The sequence below is a fragment of the Gorilla gorilla genome, chromosome 9 (genome assembly GCF_029281585.2).
Source record: "Gorilla gorilla gorilla isolate KB3781 chromosome 9, NHGRI_mGorGor1-v2.1_pri, whole genome shotgun sequence".
NCBI classification, from domain to species: domain Eukaryota; kingdom Metazoa; phylum Chordata; class Mammalia; order Primates; family Hominidae; genus Gorilla; species Gorilla gorilla.
This window is the reverse complement of record NC_073233.2, coordinates 14,989,045-15,009,334: the sequence shown is the minus strand read 5'-3', so window position 1 is coordinate 15,009,334 and position 20,290 is coordinate 14,989,045. Positions and strand designations below refer to the sequence as shown.

General features: G+C 46.9%; 1 protein-coding gene across 14 annotated transcripts in view; it reads left to right on the top strand.

Moving 5' to 3' along the window:
- The window catches only part of TRIM66 (tripartite motif containing 66), a 70,538-nt gene extending 51,109 nt beyond the window's left edge, over window positions 1-19,429 (top strand). For 11 of the 14 annotated variants that reach the window (XM_031007650.3, XM_063710945.1, XM_063710942.1 and 8 more), the window contains 10 exons: window positions 6,255-6,770; window positions 6,932-7,124; window positions 8,602-8,662; window positions 9,641-9,815; window positions 10,140-10,429; window positions 10,890-11,016; window positions 11,338-11,412; window positions 11,927-12,079; window positions 12,494-12,712; window positions 13,460-19,429. In XM_031007650.3, the coding sequence (XP_030863510.3) occupies window positions 6,255-6,770; window positions 6,932-7,124; window positions 8,602-8,662; window positions 9,641-9,815; window positions 10,140-10,429; window positions 10,890-11,016; window positions 11,338-11,412; window positions 11,927-12,079; window positions 12,494-12,712; window positions 13,460-13,519 (1,869 nt within the window). In that variant the 3' untranslated portion in view covers window positions 13,520-19,429. The remainder of the gene's footprint in view (window positions 1-6,254; window positions 6,771-6,931; window positions 7,125-8,601; window positions 8,663-9,640; window positions 9,816-10,139; window positions 10,430-10,889; window positions 11,017-11,337; window positions 11,413-11,926; window positions 12,080-12,493; window positions 12,713-13,459) is intronic. The other 3 variants (XM_063710951.1, XM_063710950.1, XM_063710954.1) reach the window with 3 other exon arrangements.
- The last annotated feature ends 861 nt before the right edge of the window (window positions 19,430-20,290 follow it).

Below are 20,290 nucleotides of genomic sequence, written 5' to 3'. Positions count from 1 at the left end.
GGTCTCCTTAGCCTCCTTATGCTCTGCTTAATAAGACAGAAGAGTGTGTAAAGTGTTTTAGAAGTACTCCCATTTGAAATAATGTTTTTAAGCCAATTACATTTTGTTATTGAAAGAGGTATGTTTCAGATAACTGGAAAATTAATTTATGTGGAACACCACCCTATCTGCATTACTTTATCCCCAGCAATATTATCTTGCTGTAAGAACCTGAAATTTATATTAAACTCAGGGCATGTGCACTAAGTGTCTGTTTATTGATTTCTCAATCATTTCTTACTAGGGCACTAGCTTTCTAGCTTCTGGCACAGAATCAAGACCAGCCAGCCTGTTTTCAAGGCTGGTCCCAGATTCCTAGTCTTGGACCTGTATGAGCTTGGGAAATCTAGGTAATCACTCTGTGTCTCAATTTCCCTTCCTGTTAAAATGAAAGAGCAATGTTTTATCTGAATTTTGATAATACCATGTGGCGATCATTAGAATAATAATGTCAACACACTGAACTCTAGAAACACATCTGGGTGGTAAGAGTGAGGAGAGAGAGAGGGCAGCAGGTAACAGAGCACCGGTCAAGCAGAATTCAGGTTAGATGGGTGCAGGGTCACATAGGTGACTAGTAGCGGAGGTTGAAAGTCAGACAATTCAGGGAAGTCGTAGGTCAGGCAAGTTGTCAAGTCAGGTGGTAAAGACAGGTAGGTTAAATAGGTTAACTGAATCCATTAAATTAATAGGTGAGGTAATTTCAGATAAGTCAGACAGGTGGCAGACAAAGATGAGACAAAAAAGAGGCAAGAAGAGGAAAGGGACAGGGACGGGGACACACAGTTTGGGGGAAGGGAAACGAGGAGTGAGAGGAGATGCTAGTTAAGGGAGGTAAGAGGGGGCTCTGTAGGCTCAGGGTTGTCTCTCTCCATCCCCCAAAGACGGCCTGAGCTGATTATCAGAGTGAATGTGTTTTGGCATTTTGACTCTTCCTCTCTGAACTAGAAAATAGTTTATTTTCAGTAGTGAATCTCAAAATATACCGTTTCCTTCATGAAATCTAGAGGTTTTGTATGTAAAGATGAAGTCAAGGTGTCAGTTACATAGTTGACAGCCTAGAAACCTCAGTGATAACCCTCTGCGTACTTTATAGCTAGAAATACACATTCACCTCCTGTCATTTGACCTCTGAACAATCCTGGGGTCTAGAGGGCGGGTGGTATCATCTCCATTGACAAGTGAGCTCCCTTCTGCATGGGAGGCACCAAGTGTCAGACAACCTGGCCACGCTCTCAAGCCCTTTTCCAATCCCATCATGCTCTCGAGAAGTGCTTCCTCTCCTCTCAGGCCCTGGAGACTCAGCCTGCTTTCCTTGCTCTGAAGGTTGGCCCTACCCTTGCCCCCACCCATCTTGTAGCACTAGCAACAGACTAGGATGGAGGTTCTCAAATTTTCTTTTTCTTTTTGTACATGAAATAAGTACCTTTTGTTTTAATATTTTACAACCCTTCACTCTAGAGAGCTGATATAGTATAAAAATAACTAACACATAGCATATATAGGTTTCAGAAATGCCATTGTGTCTGCATAGCCTGTAAAAATGGGGTTGGGCTGGCTTTCTCACAGCACTTTCTCCGAGTCCCTTCCTCCGTGGAAATTTTCCACATTCTTGTTAATACTACCAGAGCTTCACCCCCTCTCCTGATAGCATTGGCCTCCTTGAGATTGGCTGTGGCTGTGAAAAGAAAATAAATCAGTCAAGTATGCAATATCTTGGGATGTATTGCTGACCTCGTATTGTCTTCTGGGCATTACGGGACCAGGTTCATCAGGTTCACCTCAAAATAAACTGCCATGGAGTTTCCGCAATTTTTCCACAGCTCAGTCTGCATGTCTTCCTCTCCCCTATCATTATGTTAACTCACATATGCAATAGGTAATTAGGACAGGAGAGCCAATTTCCCACGAATATGATCTCTACCCCTAATCTGGGAAGTTTTGTCCTTGGGGATTTTATCTTGTGCATATCTTGTGACGTATGGCACCTGACCATTATTATTTGGGTGGTCTCACGTGGATTTTAGTGCTCTTAATGCTTGGTAACAAGGATCTCACTAAGAAGAGACATCTGTATAATTCTCAATGTCCAGCATGGGTAGATTAAATGAGCGCCAAAACCGCACTAAACATACATGTCAAATAGGGGAAAGGAGAAAGAATCCAGTGCAAAGGATTAGACTGTCATATATTGCAAAACGGAATGAAATAGTCACTGGGTATTCTTGTTCATAGATAAGGAAATATAGAATATTAGAAAGCTATGGTAGTGCATAACCAGGACAACAAGGAGACGTTAAGGAATGCAGGCCTGGGCATGTTTGAGATAGCCATTGATTTTTGGCCTTGGTCCCTTAAGCTGGGCTTCATTCCTAGCTTACCCAATTTGGTTTAAATATTCTTTCCACCTTGCTTCTCTTCAACCTTTCTTGTCTTGGCACTCAGACTGTGGAGGAAATGGAAGCTTTTTAAAAAACTGAACACTATTAAACTACTAAAGAAAATACAAAAAGCATACTTTTCTTTGGAGAGATAAAAGATATTTAACTCATCTGTGTTTAAAATTAAGAACAGAAAATATAAGCCTTACTAAAGCAGTTAAATTATAAGGGAAAGAGGTAGGGAAAGAAGAGAAAGAGATGGTAAAAGAAAGCAGGACAGGAAGAGAGAGAAGGAGCTCATGAGAGAGGGGGGAGAGAGGAGTAGAGGGGGAAGGAAAAGAAATAGAACAGAATATGAGAGATAGTGAAGGGGAGTAAGCCCAGAGAGGTATGGAGGGAGACAAGTCAAAATTAAGTTGTAGCTTTGGTACCAAAGATCTGGATTCTCTCTTTTTTTTTTTTTTTTGAGACAGGGTCTTCCTCTGTTGCCTAGGCTGGAGTGTAGTGGCACGATCTTGGCTCACTGCAGTCTCAACCTTCCGGGCTCAAGCAATCCTCCCACCTTAGCCTCCAGAGAATCTGGGACCACAGGCCCATGCCACCATGCCTGGCTAATTTTTCTATCATTTGTGGAGACGGGGTTTCGCCATATTGCCTAGGGTGGTTTTGAACTCTTGGGCTCAAGCGATCTGCCCGCCTCGGTCTCCCAAAGTGCTGGGATTACAGGTGTGAGCCACCATGCCCAACCAATATCTGGATCTAAATCTATAAAAAATCTACATCAAATCTACTTAGTGATGAAATATTGAAAGGATCCTCTGAGTTCAGAAATAAGACTAGGATGGCTACTATCACTACTTCTATTCAATATTGTGCTGGAGGTCTTAGCTAGTGGAGTGAGGCAAGAAAAACAAATGTAAAGAAAAAAAAATAGATTTACCATTCAGGATGGGCGTGGTGGTTCATGCCTGTAATCCCAGCACTTTGGGAATCTAAGGTGGAAAGATGGCTTGAGCCTAGGAGTTCAAGACCAGCCTGGGCAACATAGCAAGACCTTGTCTCTACAAAAATAAAAAATAAAAGTTAGCCAATGTGGTGTTATGCGCCTGTAGTCCCAGCTACTCTGGAGGCTGAGGTGGGAGGATTGCTTGCTTGAGCTTGGGAGGTCAAGGCTGCAGTGAGCTGTGGTTGTGCCACTGCATTCCAGCCAGGGTGACAGAGCAAGACCCTGTTCAGAAAAACAAAACAAAACTTACTATTCATGGATGGACATGATTTGTGTGCACAGAAAATCCAAAGGAAAATCCCAGAGTGACTTTAGCAAGGTCTATACAAAGTCAATATTCAAAAATCAATTGTATTTCTATATACAGTACACAAACAATAAAGAGAAATGGAAATCTACAAAATTATGTTTTACAATAACATGAAAAAACTTAAGATGCCCTTCTGAGCCTCATCTTTGTCAAGTGTAAAACTAGGTCTGCAGCAACAATAATAACAATAAAAATAATAGAAGCAGCAGTAGAAACAACTGGGGTTTACTGAGCATCTACAGTATGCCAGATATTGTTCTAAATGTTCACATGGATTGTTTCTTTTAACCTTTAATGGTTATTGTGAGGATTAAATAAAGTAATGTATGTAAAACATTTAGCAAATTGCCTTGCATATAATAAATTCTCAATAAACTTTAGCTGTATAAAAATAATCATCATTTTAGAGAGACTCATAGACTAAGTTGTCAGTAGACCTAAGCTGCTGTTCATTTGGCTAAAGATTTGTAGAATAAACAGTCCTGTATTAGTGTTGTTTTGAATTTTTAAACAGCTCATTAATTCATTTATTCATCCAGACACTGCTCTTGGGTCTAGGAATACGGTGGGTAAGCAAAATAGATAAAAATCCATACCCTAATGGAGTTTACACTTTAGTAGGGGAAACATACATTAATCAAATGATATCACGGATTGTGGTATGAGGCTGAAAGTACAAGTACAAGGCATATGAGAGCATAAAAGCAGGAACCTGGTCTGGACTAGAGAATGAAAGAAGGCTTTCTGGCAAAAAATGTCAGTCGAGCTGAGTTCTGAAGGATAACTGGAACAGGGCAGGGGTAGGAGAATTCTCCATGCAGAGAAAGCAGTCCATCTGAAGGGGGTGAGGATAGTGGGTGGAGGGAGAGCTTGGTGTGTTTCAGGAACTGGAAAAAATGAGTGACTAGAGTTCAGAGAATGAGGAGCGGGTTATTGAATGAGCTATGGCTACAAAGGAGGACAGAGGACAGGTCATCAGGGCCTCGGGAGTCTTGTTAAGGATTTTTGCAGTTATTCTAAGAAGAATGGAGTGCACTGCGGGGTTTTATGAGAAGAAATGATGTGATCGGATCCGTGTTTTGAAAATATTTCTCCATTGAAGAGGCTACTACTGTTGTCTAGGGAGATGTGAAAGTAGGTTAGGCTAGGGCACCATCAGCAGAGGGAAGAATTAGTGGGTATATTTGAGAGATGTTTAAGGGGGAGAATTGATGGGGCTTGGTATTAGCTTGGGTGTGGCAGGAGGGATGCTTCACTGATGCCTCCTTCATAGGATCTGACTTGCAGAACTGAATGACTAGGAGTGACTTTCACTGAGATGAGGACAGTCTTCATGGCAAAATCGCTTTAGTAACTTTATACTGAAACTTGAGAATGTATTTGAAGTATTTATTTTCCTGTGAAAATGTGAATGGGGAAGAAATGACAGGTTCAAGACACTGATTTTGGAAACTTAGATAGATATGCCTAATTCCCATTTTCTCTTTGTTTTTCAAAAGATGTGAAATTGTTATATATTTAGTCTTTTTTTTTAAAGGGCAGGGATATGAAACTTACACATTCCTGAAGATTATATTTAGAGCCAGTCTCCCTCCTTTTCCCTAAATCTGTCTCTTCAATCTGAAAAATGGAATGGATTCAGTACAGAAATCTGTATCTTCAACTTCTTTTTATAAACCTTTTACATCTCTTCTCCTCAGATGTAAGAAAATAATTTTGGAGTCAGAACATTACTGCCTTATCCAATGATTGTACGGACTGGGTGATATTAAGATTTAGCTGCTTTGATGTTCTCTGCCTCTGGTTTGGAATATCTTTGGCAGGTATACTAGGGCCAGAAAAGACCTTCAAATATCTTGGTTAAAGCCTACATCAAATGCTAGCAGTGCTTGGAGTTGATCTAAACAACCCCATAAGAAGGCCCTGGAGTTGACCCAGGTTCCCCAGGACTGATTGGAACTTTCTGAGCCTTGGCATTCTCTCAAAGAAGGTCTGAGGCAGATAAGAGTTTGAGCCTTCTCAACCCACTGCTACTTTTGTATAGCAGAAGCTATTCTATAGCACCCCTTGACGGGAAGAGAAGCCACTGGTGGTATAGTCAGAGGGGAATTTGAAGTTAGAGGGCAGTCCCACAGCCTGACCCTTTGCTTAGGTACAAGACTGGGGTGAGGGATATGGCTAACTGTGTGTGTGTGTGTGTGTGTGTGTGTGTATGCCTCAGGTCAGGCAATAAGTTCTCCTTCTCACTCTTGCTGTGACACACACACACACACACACACACACACAACAGTCCTCCGCTTGTGCCTCTCTCTCTGTGTCATAGCCTAGCAGCCTCCTTGGTTTCAGGAAGAGGAACAGGGCTTCATGCATTGCCTGAGTTCCTGGCAGCTACCAGACTCTGAAGCCAGAGTGGAATTGGAGCATGGGAGTTCCTGTGGGTTGTGGGTTGGGTCCCTCCTCTCCCTCCCTCCATTCCCAGCTAGCAGCCTGACTCTACCCCTTGTCTGTGTTCCTGCAGCACTCCACCTCGGTGAGCATCATGGGCTTTTCCAACACTCTGGAGATGGAGTTGTCATCCACCAGGTTGGAGAGGCCCCTAGAGCCGCAGATCCAGAGTGTGAGCAACCTGACAGCTGGTGCCCCCCAGGCAGTACCAAGCCTGCTGAGTGCTCCCCCCAAAATGGTATCCAGCCTGACAAGTGTTCAAAACCAGGCCATGCCCAGCCTGACAACCAGTCACCTACAGCCTGTGCCCAGCCTTGTGCATAGCACATTCCAGTCCATGCCCAACCTGATAAGTGACTCCCCTCAGGCTATGGCAAGCCTGGCAAGTGATCACCCTCAGGCTGGGCCCAGCCTAATGTCTGGTCACACCCAGGCTGTGCCGAGTCTGGCAACTTGTCCTCTGCAGAGCATCCCTCCAGTTTCTGACATGCAGCCAGAAACTGGGTCCAGCTCCAGTTCTGACCGAACTTCAGGGAGCCTGTGCCCTGGAGATGGGGCTGATCCCTCCCTGGAGAATGCTCTGTGTAAGGTAAGTCCTGGGGAAATGCTATCCAAACTTCCTTTGTTCATCAATGGGCAAAAGATTGGCCACTGGGACCCTTATTCTGACCTTAGTTTAACAGTTCTGAGACCACTAATGACAACCATGTCTGAGTTCTTTGATTCTTGTCGACATTTCACTTTTGAAAGATGGAAAGTGAGGATTCCACTCGCTTCACTGACTTACTGGGACAAGGTCCCATAGTCCCCGGTCTGGATGCTCCCAAGGACTTGGCCATCCCCTCAGAACTGGAGGAGCCAATTAACCTCTCTGTGAAGAAACCTCCACTGGCGCCAGTGGTCAGCACATCTACAGCTCTGCAGCAGTACCAGAACCCAAAAGGTGAGACTCAGGCAGCCTGCACTTCATGTTGGCCACAGACTTGAGCAGATGGACTCAGCACTTCTAGGTAAGAGAGGCCAGCAGACAAGCTCTAAGCTGGGGAAGCAGTGCATCTCTCTGAGGCTGAATTTACTTCTCTCCTCCGGAACTGTCTTAGTGACACCTGTTCTGCTTCCCTCACTGTGGCCATGGCTGATCTACGCATGGCCAGGACTTACTCTTTTTGTAACACTCCCCATGCAAAGACTCCTGGGGGTCTGCATTATACCTAGGGGGAAACAGAACTCAGCCCAGGAGGGCTAGCCTTGACAAAATGTTATAGGGAAAAGAGCATGTCTGACTTTGGAGTCCGATAGATGGAATTTAGTAAACCAGTTCTCTCTCCCTATGATCCCGGGTAAGATACCTAACCTCCCTCAACTGATTTCTTTCTCTTTAAATGGGGCCAATCGCACCTACTGCATAGGCTACTGGGACCAATAACTATAGTGAAATCATTTGATAACTTCCTCTGAGTAGTAAGGATTTTCCTGGTACCTGACACTAATGTGGATTTGTGTTGTGCCTCATAGTGAAGGGAATTTGGACCATTGGAGATTGGTTCTGATTCGCTTCTCAGCTTCCCATGCCTCTTCTCCAACCAGGCTAGGCTAAGTTTGTTCTTCTGTGGAAGGTGAGGGCTAGTTGGGAAGTCAGGAAGCGACTTCCTGATGATCATTTGGGACTTTTTTTGTTCAATGTATGATGCGTGTTTAATTTGTAATGATTAGTCTGTTTCCTATACGTGTAATAAATGAAAACGAAATAAATAATTTTTCTCCTTTTTTTTCACACGGACTGAAAGGCCAACTGAAAAATCATTGGTTCTTATTACACACAATAATGTAACTCTGCATTTTATGCAGTTAAACTTTTTAGACCTTGCTTGCCCATGTACAGTGCCTAGGACCGTGCCTGGTGCTGAATGGATGCTAGTTTCATCCTTTTGCCCCACCGCTGCCTCCTGCCCATCTCCATAGACTGCATACTCAGGGGAGAACTCCCTGGGAGCCTCTTTTCCATGGAGTGTGAGCTGGATTCTCAAGCACTGCTGGAATCCCAGCACTTGGCTGACAAGGCAGAGGCTGGACAAAAAGACTCCTCAGAGGAGGCAACACTGGTGTACTGAGAACAAGTGATTTCTGAGCTCATCTTGAAGGTGAGAAGCTGGCCCATCAGTGCCGACCCAACACTCACCCATAGGCAGCCTCTTGAGTGTTACTTGTGTTCATCTTTTTAAAAGAAGGTGGGCTTCCTCCTCTCAAGAAGGAGATCCATGGCAGACTTGTCACCACTATGAATGACTATAGTGTAGGTAACTACCGTATGACAGGTGTGTGGCCAAAGGTATGAATAGCAGATATAAGTGGAAGATATGCATGACAGGGTTTGTTGCCACAAATGTGTGTCACAGGTATTTGTTTGTCTTTTGCCTTAGAGTGTGAGAATTTTGAACAAGGAGCCCTAGAGCTGGATGCAAAAGAGAACCAGAGCATCAGGTAACAGCCTCCTGGCTAATCTCCCTCCCACCCATGACTTCACGTCCTGAGATGCTGGCACAGGGATGAAGCATCCTTGATGAATTAACTACAAGTAGAAGAAATTTCCCTGCAACTGCCTTCTTCAACCCCTCAACCTTCAAGTGGATGTCTGGGATGGTTGTGGGAGGATGTCCTGGCTCCTGCACCACGAGGCATGCGCTCTGGGTGCCGCCCTGGCACTTCAGGGAGCTCCTGTCTTTGACCAGGACTACACCATAGGGCTTCCCAGTGGCTGACAGGGCCTGGCCATGCAGAGGTGGGCCAGGAGGACAGAATGTGGACCTGTAGAGTCCACATTCAGAGTCCAAATCCAAGAGGATCTGGAGTAGCAATTCAGCTGGGGATTGTATTAGTCAGGGTTCTCTAGAGGCACAGAACAAGTAGGATATATATATATATATATATGTGTGTGTGTGTGTGTGTGTATACTTCCATATATATATACACACACATATATATACATATATATATATATGGAAGTTTATTAAGTATTAATTTACGTGATCACAGGGTCCCACGATAGGTTGTCTGCAAGCTTGAGGAGCAAGGAGACCCAGTCTGAGTCTCAAAACTGAAGAACTTGGAGTCCGATGTTCAAGGGCAGGACGCGTCTAGCACAGGAGAAAGATATAGCCAGGAGGCTAGGCCAGTCTCTCCTTTTCATGTTTTCCTGCCTGCTTTATATTTGCTAGCAGCTGATTAGATGGTGCCCACCCAATTAAGGGTGGGCCTGCCTTTCGCAGCCCACTGACTCAAATGTTAATCTCCTTTGGCGGTGCCATCACAGACACACCCAGGATCAATACTTTGTATCCTTCAATCCAATCAAGTTGACACTCAGTATTAATCATCACAGGGATCATGGATGTTTCTGACTTAGAGGTTGGGACCAGAGGAGGATCCCACCAAGACCCCGGGGTGTCTGTCTTGCTGCAGAGCCTTCAATACTGAGCATAAGATTCCCTATGTGCGACTGGAGCGACTCAAGATCTGTGCTGCCTCCTCAGGAGAGATGCCTGTGTTCAAACTGAAGCCACAGAAGAATGATCAGGATGGGAGCTTCCTGCTGATCATCGAGTGTGGCACTGAGTCCTCCAGCATGTCCATTAAGGTACCACTTTGCTTTGCCTTGGCCTTAAACCCTGGCCCAGCCTAAGAGCTTATTCTTTTTGCTACTGCCCGAATTCTGACTCTGGGACCTTTCCTGAGTCTCTGATGGGGCTGCAGCTTGGCCAGATGTTGTCCCCTGCTGCAAGGGGCCTGTGAGATGCATATTAGGAGTGAGGTGCCCCAGCATTCATGGGGCTTGCTGGCTTGGGGTCCTGGAATAAGTGGCTCTCATGTAGGCATGCAGGGCCTGCCAGTCTCTCCCTCCCCTCCCTCGAGAGCTTGTTGGTTCTGTGCTCTGGCTGCCCAGACTTACTTCTTCCCCAAGGTCAGCCAGGACAGACTGTCTGAGGCCACCCAGGCCCCAGGTCTGGAGGGAAGAAAGGTCACTGTCACTTCTTTGGCTGGGCAGCGGCCACCAGAAGTGGAGGGCACATCTCCTGAAGAACACAGACTCATTCCTCGAACCCCAGGAGCCAAGAAGGGTCCCCCAGCCCCAGTAGAGAATGAGGACTTCTGTGCTGTTTGCCTCAATGGCGGAGAGTTACTGTGCTGTGACCGCTGCCCCAAAGTGTTCCACCTCTCCTGCCATGTGCCAGCCTTGCTCAGCTTCCCAGGGTGAGTCATGCCAGTCCAGGACCATCACCTGGCTAGTAGGGTTACCTTCCAGGGATGATTATTCCAGGCCAGGCCCACAGAGCTCCCAGGACGGGCTTACTCCCCTCTTCTGGACCTGCTTGAATTGCAGGTCTGTGAGTTAATGGGCCTGGGTATCTTCTGCACACAGACAGGTGGATGCTTGAAATTTGGTTGACTTCATTTCTACCTCTTTTCTCACCTTCTTCTTGCATGTGGATTTGTGCCTATACTACTACCCCAGCCTCCCCTAACCCCTGTTTTTCTAGATTCACAAAATTCTGAGTTATTGAATTTCTTCCAAGCCTGTGGCTAGAAAGCCATTTCTTAACACGGCAAGGCTGGAGACTCAGTTTCTCATGCCCGCCATAGGGCAGAGGGAGAGGGAAGGGTGCTCTGGGCAATGTGCTGAGGCCTAACATGGCCTCACCTGCCCCTGCAGGGGAGAGTGGGTGTGTACCTTGTGCCGCAGCCTGACCCAGCCCGAGATGGAGTACGACTGTGAGAATGCCCGCTATAACCAGCCTGGAATGCGGGCATCTCCTGGCCTAAGCATGTATGACCAGAAGGTAGGGAGGAGTCTTTGGAAACAAGGTTCCCTGCCTTTGGCAGCCCCCTTCTGCCTACAGGGTCTGAGGCCTTTGAGAGGGGATGAGGGGCTTTTCTGGATACCTTTCTTTGTCCTATGCCTGACAACTTGGCCCAGGGGTGTTTGGATAATTTTCCTTCTCCTAGCAGTTTTCCTCTGGCTTGGGAACCTGAATTGCGCCTTAGTATGGCAGCTGGCATCCTGTGGGACAGAGCCAGGGAGTTATCAGGGTCAACATCTTTAGTTCATACTGAGGTGAGACCAGAACAAAGTGACTCTGTTGCCAATTCTGATTTTGCAGAAGTGTGAGAAGCTGGTATTGTCCTTGTGCTGCAATAACCTCAGCCTGCCCTTCCATGAACCTGTCAGCCCCCTGGTAAGGAAGGCCACGCTGTTTTCTCACCTTCTTCTTGCATGTGGATTTGTGCCTATACTGCTACCCCAGCCTCCCCTAACCCCTGTTTTTCTAGATTCACAGAATTCTGAGTTATTGAATTTTGTGCCTGCTACTGTCTTTTCTGCTCAGAGGGCCCAGGCCATGGGGCAGGAGCGTGGTGGTTCCCAGGTTGGGCTCAGAACAGGGCCACTGGGAGTAGTGACAATATTAACTTATGGATAGTCCAGGGGACCGTAGGGCCATGGCCATTCCAGCCTCCCCCACCACAACTGCTACTGTATCAGATCCTACTTGACAGGTGACACATTCCTCCTTTTCTCTTGCTCTTTGTCTTCTTTCTCCATCCTTTTCTTCCTGCTGCTCCTCATCATTCCTCTTCCTATTCTTTCACTTATATTTCACCTCATTTTCCATTTCTTCTTCCTTCTTATCCACACCTCCATTTCTTCTCTCACTCCCTTTGCCTCCTTCTCCTCATGTCTCCTCCCCCAAGGCCCGGCATTATTACCAGATTATCAAGAGGCCCATGGACCTGTCAATCATCCGGAGGAAGCTGCAAAAGAAGGACCCGGCTCACTATACCACCCCAGAGGAGGTGGTATCAGATGTGCACCTCATGTTCTGGAACTGTGCTAAGTTCAATTATGTATGTCTTGCCTGTTTTCCCTCTCTCCTATTTCCCTGCAACCCCAGGACTGTCATGGGTGGGTAGGGTTGGGAGGTTAGGTTTGGTCTGGGCTGCCATGAGGACTGGGGAGCAGATTCTGGGGGCCTGCTGTGGTGAGTGTTTAAAAGCTCTCTCCCACACTCAGGCCTTAGCATGGACTCAGGAAAAAGGGGAGGTACTAGTGAGTGGCCATCTGTGGATACCTGTTGGGGTCACTTCTGCTATAAGAGCTGCTACCAAACTAGTTTTCCTGAGTCCTAGGAGAAAAATGTCAAGTTCCAGACACCTCAGGACACCCCGCTCGGCTTTGTGCTCTGTGTAGCTCTTGAGGGAACCGAAAGAGATGGACTGGTAAAAACGGGCTATACCATCACTGCTCTCCTCCCCCATCAGCCTGACTCCGAGGTTGCAGAGGCTGGCCGCTGCCTGGAAGTGTTCTTTGAGGGCTGGTTGAAGGAGATCTACCCGGAGAAACGGTTTGCCCAGCCAAGGCAGGAGGACTCAGACTCCGAGGAGGTGTCTAGTGAGAGTGGATGTTCCACTCCCCAGGGCTTCCCGTGGCCTCCCTACATGCAGGAGGGCATCCAACCCAAGAGGCGGCGACGACATATGGTAAAGAATTACTGCCAGCCAGCAGCAGGTGGGCGGTGATCAGGCAAGCAGAGGGGCACCCAAGCAGCAACCTAAGGTGAAGCTGTTCGGGTGGTGCAAAAAGATGGTGGTGACAATGAACCCTCACTTCCAGCCCCTTAGCCCCCAGGGAAGGCAGGGCAGTACAGGGCTCATCAATGCCAGTTACTCACGAGACTTGAAATTCAGAAAGGTACCTGTCCCTGCCCAGGGTAACCCAGCATTTAGCAGCAGACCTGGGCTGAGAAACCAGTTGTCCTGATTCCCAGTTTGGTGCTGGTTACACTACACTGTGATTGTGATGCCCCTAAGAAGGGAATTACCTGGTCTTAGTGCCTGGTTTCTATTTGGGTTTGAGAGAGAAAGGAAGGGATCTTTCTTAGCCCCTTGGTGTAGGTAAGGAAGGAGAGGTATTGCTTGCAGCAGAGAGAGCTCCTCTGATCTTTGGGCTGGTCCCACCTGTGTAGACCAGAAATGTCCATTCAGGGCTGTTTAATTCCACTGAAATATTTTGCCTGCCTACTGTGTGCCAGGGTCTGACCAGCCATCCCCAGTTGTTTACCGTACTTAGCATACAATGTTTAGTGGCTTCAGTGAGTTTTACTGCTGCATTCCTAGGGTAGAATAAAATACGTTGACTTGGCAGAACTGCAATCTTGACATAGCCTTTTCATGTTAATAAATCCTACATTTGGCTATTTTAATTCCAAATATATATTTTTCTTTCAGGAGAATGAAAGAGCAAAAAGAATGTCATTTCGCCTGGCCAACAGCATCTCTCAGGTGTGAGAGCCAAAAGGAGACTGGGCACGCTGGCAGCTGTTGTCCCATGCTGTCGACCATTCCTCCCCATCTTGCAGCTTATCCTCTTCAGAGTGTGGATGGTAGATGAGTCTTGTTGAACTGTGTAGTGCTCTTCTTTGCCATTTGCATCTACAGCATTTATTTGGGAGCCGTAGTACATCCACTACAGAGAAGATTTCAGTAATAAACAGGAAAGAGGAAGGTATTTATTATTACCAGAGTAATCAGATGTATAGGCTCCACTTGACAAGACCACACCTGGTTAGGCTTGGGAGGACCTACTTTCCTTGGTGAATTTTTTTCTGCCTGGGAAAGCAGACCCATCTAACCTTTTAGTGTCCAGGGTTCAGGAGCCATGTATACATCTGAACTCCTCCTGGGCTCAGAAGTGGGTAAAAGAAGGGAGAGAGGTTTAGACATATGGCAGGACTGTGATCCCTGGCCCAGCACAGCCAAAGACTGTCACTGTTTGCCTTTGCTTGTCCTGTCTGGATAGAGGCACCTGCCATGTGCAGACTAGTGGAGGCTTCTAGAGGCCATAGGTCTCAATTTGTGCCTATTTGGGTTCTAACGGTTTTCAGGGTATTTGTTTTGCATAGTCACTTTCCTGATGTTGACATAGGTGGCTGCTGTGAAAATGCTGTGGATGGTGTGACATTCTTGATTGAGCTGGGTGGCTGTGGAGAGACCACTTAAATTTTCTGGTTCAGATTTCACTTACAGACTTAGTAAGATGTCCACTTCAGAGCCCGCCCTTTGTGCTACTTACTCTGGGCTAATCACACTTCTTTAGGGTGAGAACCTGCCTTCCTAGAAGTGACTGTTGGTGCTTGTCAGTGGCCATACCCTTCATCATCCTCATTCAGAGGTATGGATCGCGAATTCTGCTTGTGAATACTGTGAGACAGCTGCTGTCTGCTTTAGGTCCAGAGTTCCATGAGTGGAGAGAGTAACCCACAACCAGCTCACTCCTCTGGGCCTCTCCTCCTGCTTAAAGATTCTAGTTCTCAACCTCTCCAAGTTCATGAGCCAAAGATCAGAAGTGAGTCTTCTGACCAGCCCGCCTCCAGGCTGTCTACAGCCCCAAAAAAGCCAACACTTTTCTGGCAGCCCTTTTTGTTGGAGGTTAGAGAAGGCCTCAGGGACCAACAGGGGCCAGATCTAGACATTCCTGGGGGAAGTTTGTCTAAGGTGGACGGGGAAAAATCAAGAAGCAAAAAGCCAGTGTCCTTTGGTGACCGTGAAGCAACCTCAGAGCCTTAGTTCTCCTAGAATGCAGAGAGAAGCATTCTGGAAGCCATGGGAACAGGAGCTCGAGGCTGCATCCTGAATGGATCTGCATGGCCCTCGCAGGGTGTTTGTGAGGATACTGGAGGTCAGGCTACCTCCCAAGCAAGGGCTTGGTTGAGAAGGAACCCATTGCTCATATTGTTGGGGGAGCTATGAACCTGACATGTCAGTGGCCAGGACTGAGACAGCTCTCCCTGGTCCTGTCATTGCATGGCTAATTTCAGGGGAGTCTGAGGTCATGGCTTTATTTTTGCTAAGAGATGAAGTTCAAGGATGTTCTTGTTTGTAGGGCCTTTGCTAATGAGCAGTTTTTTTTTTTTTTTAATTAGGAAACATTTCTTCTCTGTGAGTTGATGGTATTGCTCATTTCCTTCTCTACCCAACCTGAGAGATCATCTTCACTTTAAAGCAAACCATGCCCCTTGGCTTGCCATTCTTTCAGCAGCACATGCCACGTTCTAAGCAGATGGGCTTCCGTGATCCCGTTTTCTAGTTTGGGGTAACTGAGTCTTGAATGCTTTACTAGTCCGGCAATCTTTGGACTTAGGCTTCTGCCCTTTGAGACTCACAGGACTTTCTGGTTTGGGGTCTGGTCATTTTCCTTTCAATTTTTGAATCTCCTTCTCTGTTCAGTTGGCTTGGCAAAGTACCCTCTGTTCTCATGTCACTAATTCCTGCTCTAGGTCATCTTTCCTTTGTGCAGCCCACATTCCCACCATCCCTGTGAGCTTTGTTGTACTTGGTGTTGGGCAACTGGTGAGTGTTGTGACAGGCTCAGACCTGATCCTTCCTCAGGAGCAATTGGAGACCACAAATTTAAAGCAGAAATACCTGTTAAAAGCTTGGCTTTCCTTATATCAGTGAGGCTCCCAGCTTGGGTGTGGCCTCCTGGGCTCACGGATCAGCTTGCTGGGCCGGCGGGGGTCTTAGTAATGTGCTAGAGAGACACATGTTCCCTTCTCATCAAAGAGAGCCTGCATGCTGAGAGGCTCCCTTTAGACACCTGCCTCTCGCTGGCTTTTCCTTTAGACCTAGCCACCAGTGTTTTCAGTCATGGTTTTGTTTTGTTTTTGCATGCAAAAACCAGAACATGACTTAGAAATTAAAAAAAAAAAATCCTGCTAGCCAAGTGACTGCCTGCAGAGGCTCTTCATTAACATTTGGGCTGATCCTGCTTTTGACTTATTCCCATAATGGCCCAGTTTTGAAGTCAGCCAAGTCCTTTTGTCCTTGACAACATCATGCAGTGGAAATACGGTGAGTTCTAGATTCTTATGGGACAGCATGCAGTCCTAGAGGAAAAATTGACTTCTTGGGTATGCTGAGAAATAAGACAGTAAAATGGGTTCAGTTGATGCAAGGGGATTTTAGTTAAAAATTGGTTCAGGATTTTTAAATTTTATTTTATTTTTTGGCTGGGCGCAGTGGCTCACGCCTGTAATCCCAGCACTTTGGGAGGCTGAGGTGGGTGGATCACCTAAGGACAGCAGTTCGAGACCAGCCTGGCCAACATAGTGAAACCCTGTCTCTACTAAAAATACAAATATCAGCCAGGTGTGATGGCACATGCCTGTAATCCCAGCTACTTGGGAGGCTGAGGCAGGAGAATTGCTTGAATCCGGGAGGTGGAGGTTGCAGTGAGCTGAGATCATGCCATTGCATTCCAGCCTGGGCAACAGAACGAGACTCCGTCTCAAAAAAAAAAAAAATTGGTTCAGGATGAACTTGCAGAGCACTCTTCCACAGAACGTGGTTAGGTTAGCCCTGCCCGACTTCTAGCGATTGCTAACTATACACCTTGCCTGCCTCTAGGACCCCTACCTGAGTGGCAACCATACCCTCCATAGGCTCTGTTCCATGGCAGTCCCTGCCATCCCCCACCAGCGGACTCTGGCTCCCTCCCTGTACCCATTTCTAGCAACAGCTCCTTGCCTGGCTGCTAAGACGGAGGCGCCTCCTTGTTTGTTCCTGGGCTCTGTTCCGCTCCCTCTCTCACTCCATGGAGTCACTTATAGTCTTCCTTTCTGAACGCCTGAATTGAGCCTTTGCTCCTTCTGGATCACCAGCTCCTGGGCTTCTTCTCCGTCCCTCAGTACTGCCAAAATTGCCCTGCTCCTTTAGTCCATTTCCATGACCTCAGCCCTCTCTCTCCTCTCCTTGTCTTTTAGCTTTCTCCTGGACTTCTTCCTCTCCCCAGCATGAACCCAGAGCCTATCACACACTGATGTTTTTATCAGCATCCTGAACTTTCTCATGCCCTTCAACTTTTTTTATTTTTTTTATTTTTTTTTTTATTTTTTGAGAGACAGAGTCTCACTCTGCCATGCAGGCTGGAGTGCAGTGGTATGATGTCGGCTCATTGCAACCTCTGCCTTCTTGGCTCAGGTGATCCTCCCATCTCAGCCTCCTGAGTAGCTGGGACTACAGGTGCATGCCACCATGCCTGGCTAATTTTTCTACTTTAGGTAGAGATGGAGTTTCGCCATGTTGCTCAAGCTGGTATCAACACTCCTGGGCTCAAGCGATCTGCTTCCCTTGGCCTCCCAAAGTGCTGGGATTACAGGCGTGAGCCACTGCGCCAGGCGTATCCCCTTCAATTTTGCTGAAACTATCAGCCATTCTCCATTTTCGGCATCATCATATTTGCTGCTTCCACCTCCTGGGCTGCTATGCATGACAGATTCACAGTTGGCAGCCTCAGTTGAGCTCTCAGTATTGACTGGAAATTCTTCAACTTGTTGTGATCCCTTTTTTTTTCCCCACCCATGCCTCCATCTTTGTCCTCCACAAATGACTGAGCTCACTGTCTACTTCACAGAAGACAGCCCCTAAAGCAAGAGCTTCCTTGCCTGCTGTTCCTCTCTCCCCTCTCATTCATCTGTGTCTGTAACTCTCCCCAACCCCTCCATTCTTGCTCCTGTTTAATTCTCTATATCTTGAATCCTGTTGTATGTCCTCCAAGACTGCTCCCTCGCTTAGTCCACTGCTCCCACTCCCTGGAGTCTCCAGCCTCTGTCTCCACTGGTTACCTCCACACAGCCTGCAAACAAGTTCTCCGCAAGATTAAAACAGCATTTCTCAGAGTCTGTTACCCCTTACACATTTTCCTTGTTAACCAAGTTACTTTTAAAAAGATCCTTTTTAAACTGATTCTTCCTCAGCTGTTCTTCAGCCCTCTATACTTTTTCATAAAAGTCACCAGTGACTGCCCAGTTGCCAAATAGAATGAATACCTTTCAGTGCTCAGCTGTCTTGACCTCTCCGCAGCATTTCACACCACCCACCAACCCTCAGTGAAACAACCTCCTCCCTTAGCTTTTATGACACCACAAGTCTCTGGATTCTCAGAGAATCCAGAAAAACAAGTCTCTGGATTCTCTCCTCTTACCTCTCAGCCCACACAGGCTGAGCTGTCCTTGAAACCTAGATGGGGGAAATGTCTGTGGCTGTCTGTGGTCCCTTCTTTTCAGGAGTTGGGTAGGGAGGAAGAATCACAGCTGCTCCTGCTTCCTCTGTCTGTCTCTCTATTTCCTGAGTCCCTTCCTTTTCCTGAACTCAGTTCTCCTCATGCCAACCATGTTTATGAGCTCCTGCTGGGAGGACAGCATCTGTGAGTCCTTCCCTCTGTCTCTCCCAGACAACACAGAGGTTTTAGCCATGTTTGCTAAGAGACCCCATCTAAGTCAGCCCAAGGGTGTGGATTAGGTTTTACAGCATCCAGGCCGCAGTCTGGCTAAACTGGATTACCAGGCTGGTGGGCAGCTCCTCACCATGATCCTGCACCAGTTAGAGCCTGCTGCAGTTGGGAAGGAGCCTGGGATTGTGGTAAGATGTGTTTCCATGCATGTCAGTGCTGCTAACCAGGAGGAGAACCTGGCAGGGTGGGTGCCTGCTGCTGATAACATTCGGATGGAGGGAGACTAGGGAGCGCGGTGGCTGCTCCCTTGCTGGGGCTCAGCTGGAGTCAGCATGACTCCTTATATCAGGGCCTTTCCCACCTGTGCTGATCACCACCACCTGCTTGCTCCAGTTGTTTCTGGAGTTGGAGGCAGCTATTGGTTGCTTTCTTGGAGGTAAGGAGGTATATACTAGAAAGATATCTGATTTGAGAGTCTGAACACCAAAATTTTTGGCTCTTTCCATTATGAGCTGTGTAACCTTGGATACGGTTTCCTCATCTATAAAGTTGTGGTGGGAGAATGGCTGAGAACAGTGATCTCTCAGCTCTCCAGCTGTAAAGATGTTAATTATGATTTTAACTCTCAAGATCAGGCCACATAAGGAACAGGGGAATTCCAGGGGTGGGACACAGCTGGGGGAGTCCAGACCAGGGCAGGGAAAGGAGACTCACAAGCTAAACAGAGCTGCTTTGGGGAAAGTTCTTATCAGCTGGTGCTGCTTCCTGAGCCATATGCCCATTCCTCAAGCTGCACCCCTTTCTTGGCTATGTAGGATGAGTTCCTCCTAGGCCCTTGTTAGGAGTGGCTATTGGATCCTAAGCGGTTGGGGCATGAGGGAGGATATTTTAAAGGGAAGTATAGCTGATCTTAAAAGAACCTATACATTCAAGAACAAATAAAAAACAGCACTTTTCTTTACCAAGAATTGCGTCCTGGAGTGTTTTTCAGCGAAGATAGTTGAACCTATCACATGGCCTTCTTGCCCCTAGATCTCTACATCATAAGAACTCAAGGTGGGGAAGAATAGCCTGGGAAGCCTTTCTCTCTAGGAAAGAACTCACCTCTCTGCTTTTTCTTCTTATTATTATTTTTTGTTTTGTTTTTTGAGACGGAGTCTCACCCTGTCACCAGGCTGGAGTGCAGTGGCGCGATCTCGGCTCACTGCAACCTCCGCCTTCCAGGTTCAAGCGATCTTCCTGCCTCAGGCTCCCAAGTAGCTGGGACTACAGGTGCGCACCACCACGCCCAGCTAATTTTTTGTATTTTTAGTAGAGGTGGAGTTTCGCCATGTTGGCCAGGATGGTCTCAATCTCTTGACCTTGTGATCTGCCCGCCTCAGCCTCCCAAGGTGCTGGAGTTACAGGCGTGAGCCACCACACCCAGCCTGCTTCTTATTTTTATTATTTTTAGTTTTCTTCAGAGACAAGGTCTTGCTGTGTTGCCCAGGCTGGTGTCAAACTCCTGGGCTCCAGTGCTACTCCCACCTCAGTCTCCTGAGTAGCTGAGACTACGGGAACATGCCAGCATGTCTTGGCTTCTTACTGTGTTAACACAGCCTGTTTCTCAAAACACAGGCAACAAGTCTGTGGTGGAGTTAGGGAAAAGGCATCATATGAATGCCTAACACTTCCAAGTGCTAAACACTTCAAGAATGTTCTTTATATAGTTCTTTATAAGGATGGTTACCTATCCCTAGCTGTCCTCTCTGCTTCCTCCATGCTAGTGGTTTCTAGCCATTTTTTTCTGGGTCAAGGACATTGTTACGAATATTTTTCGTTCAATTAGG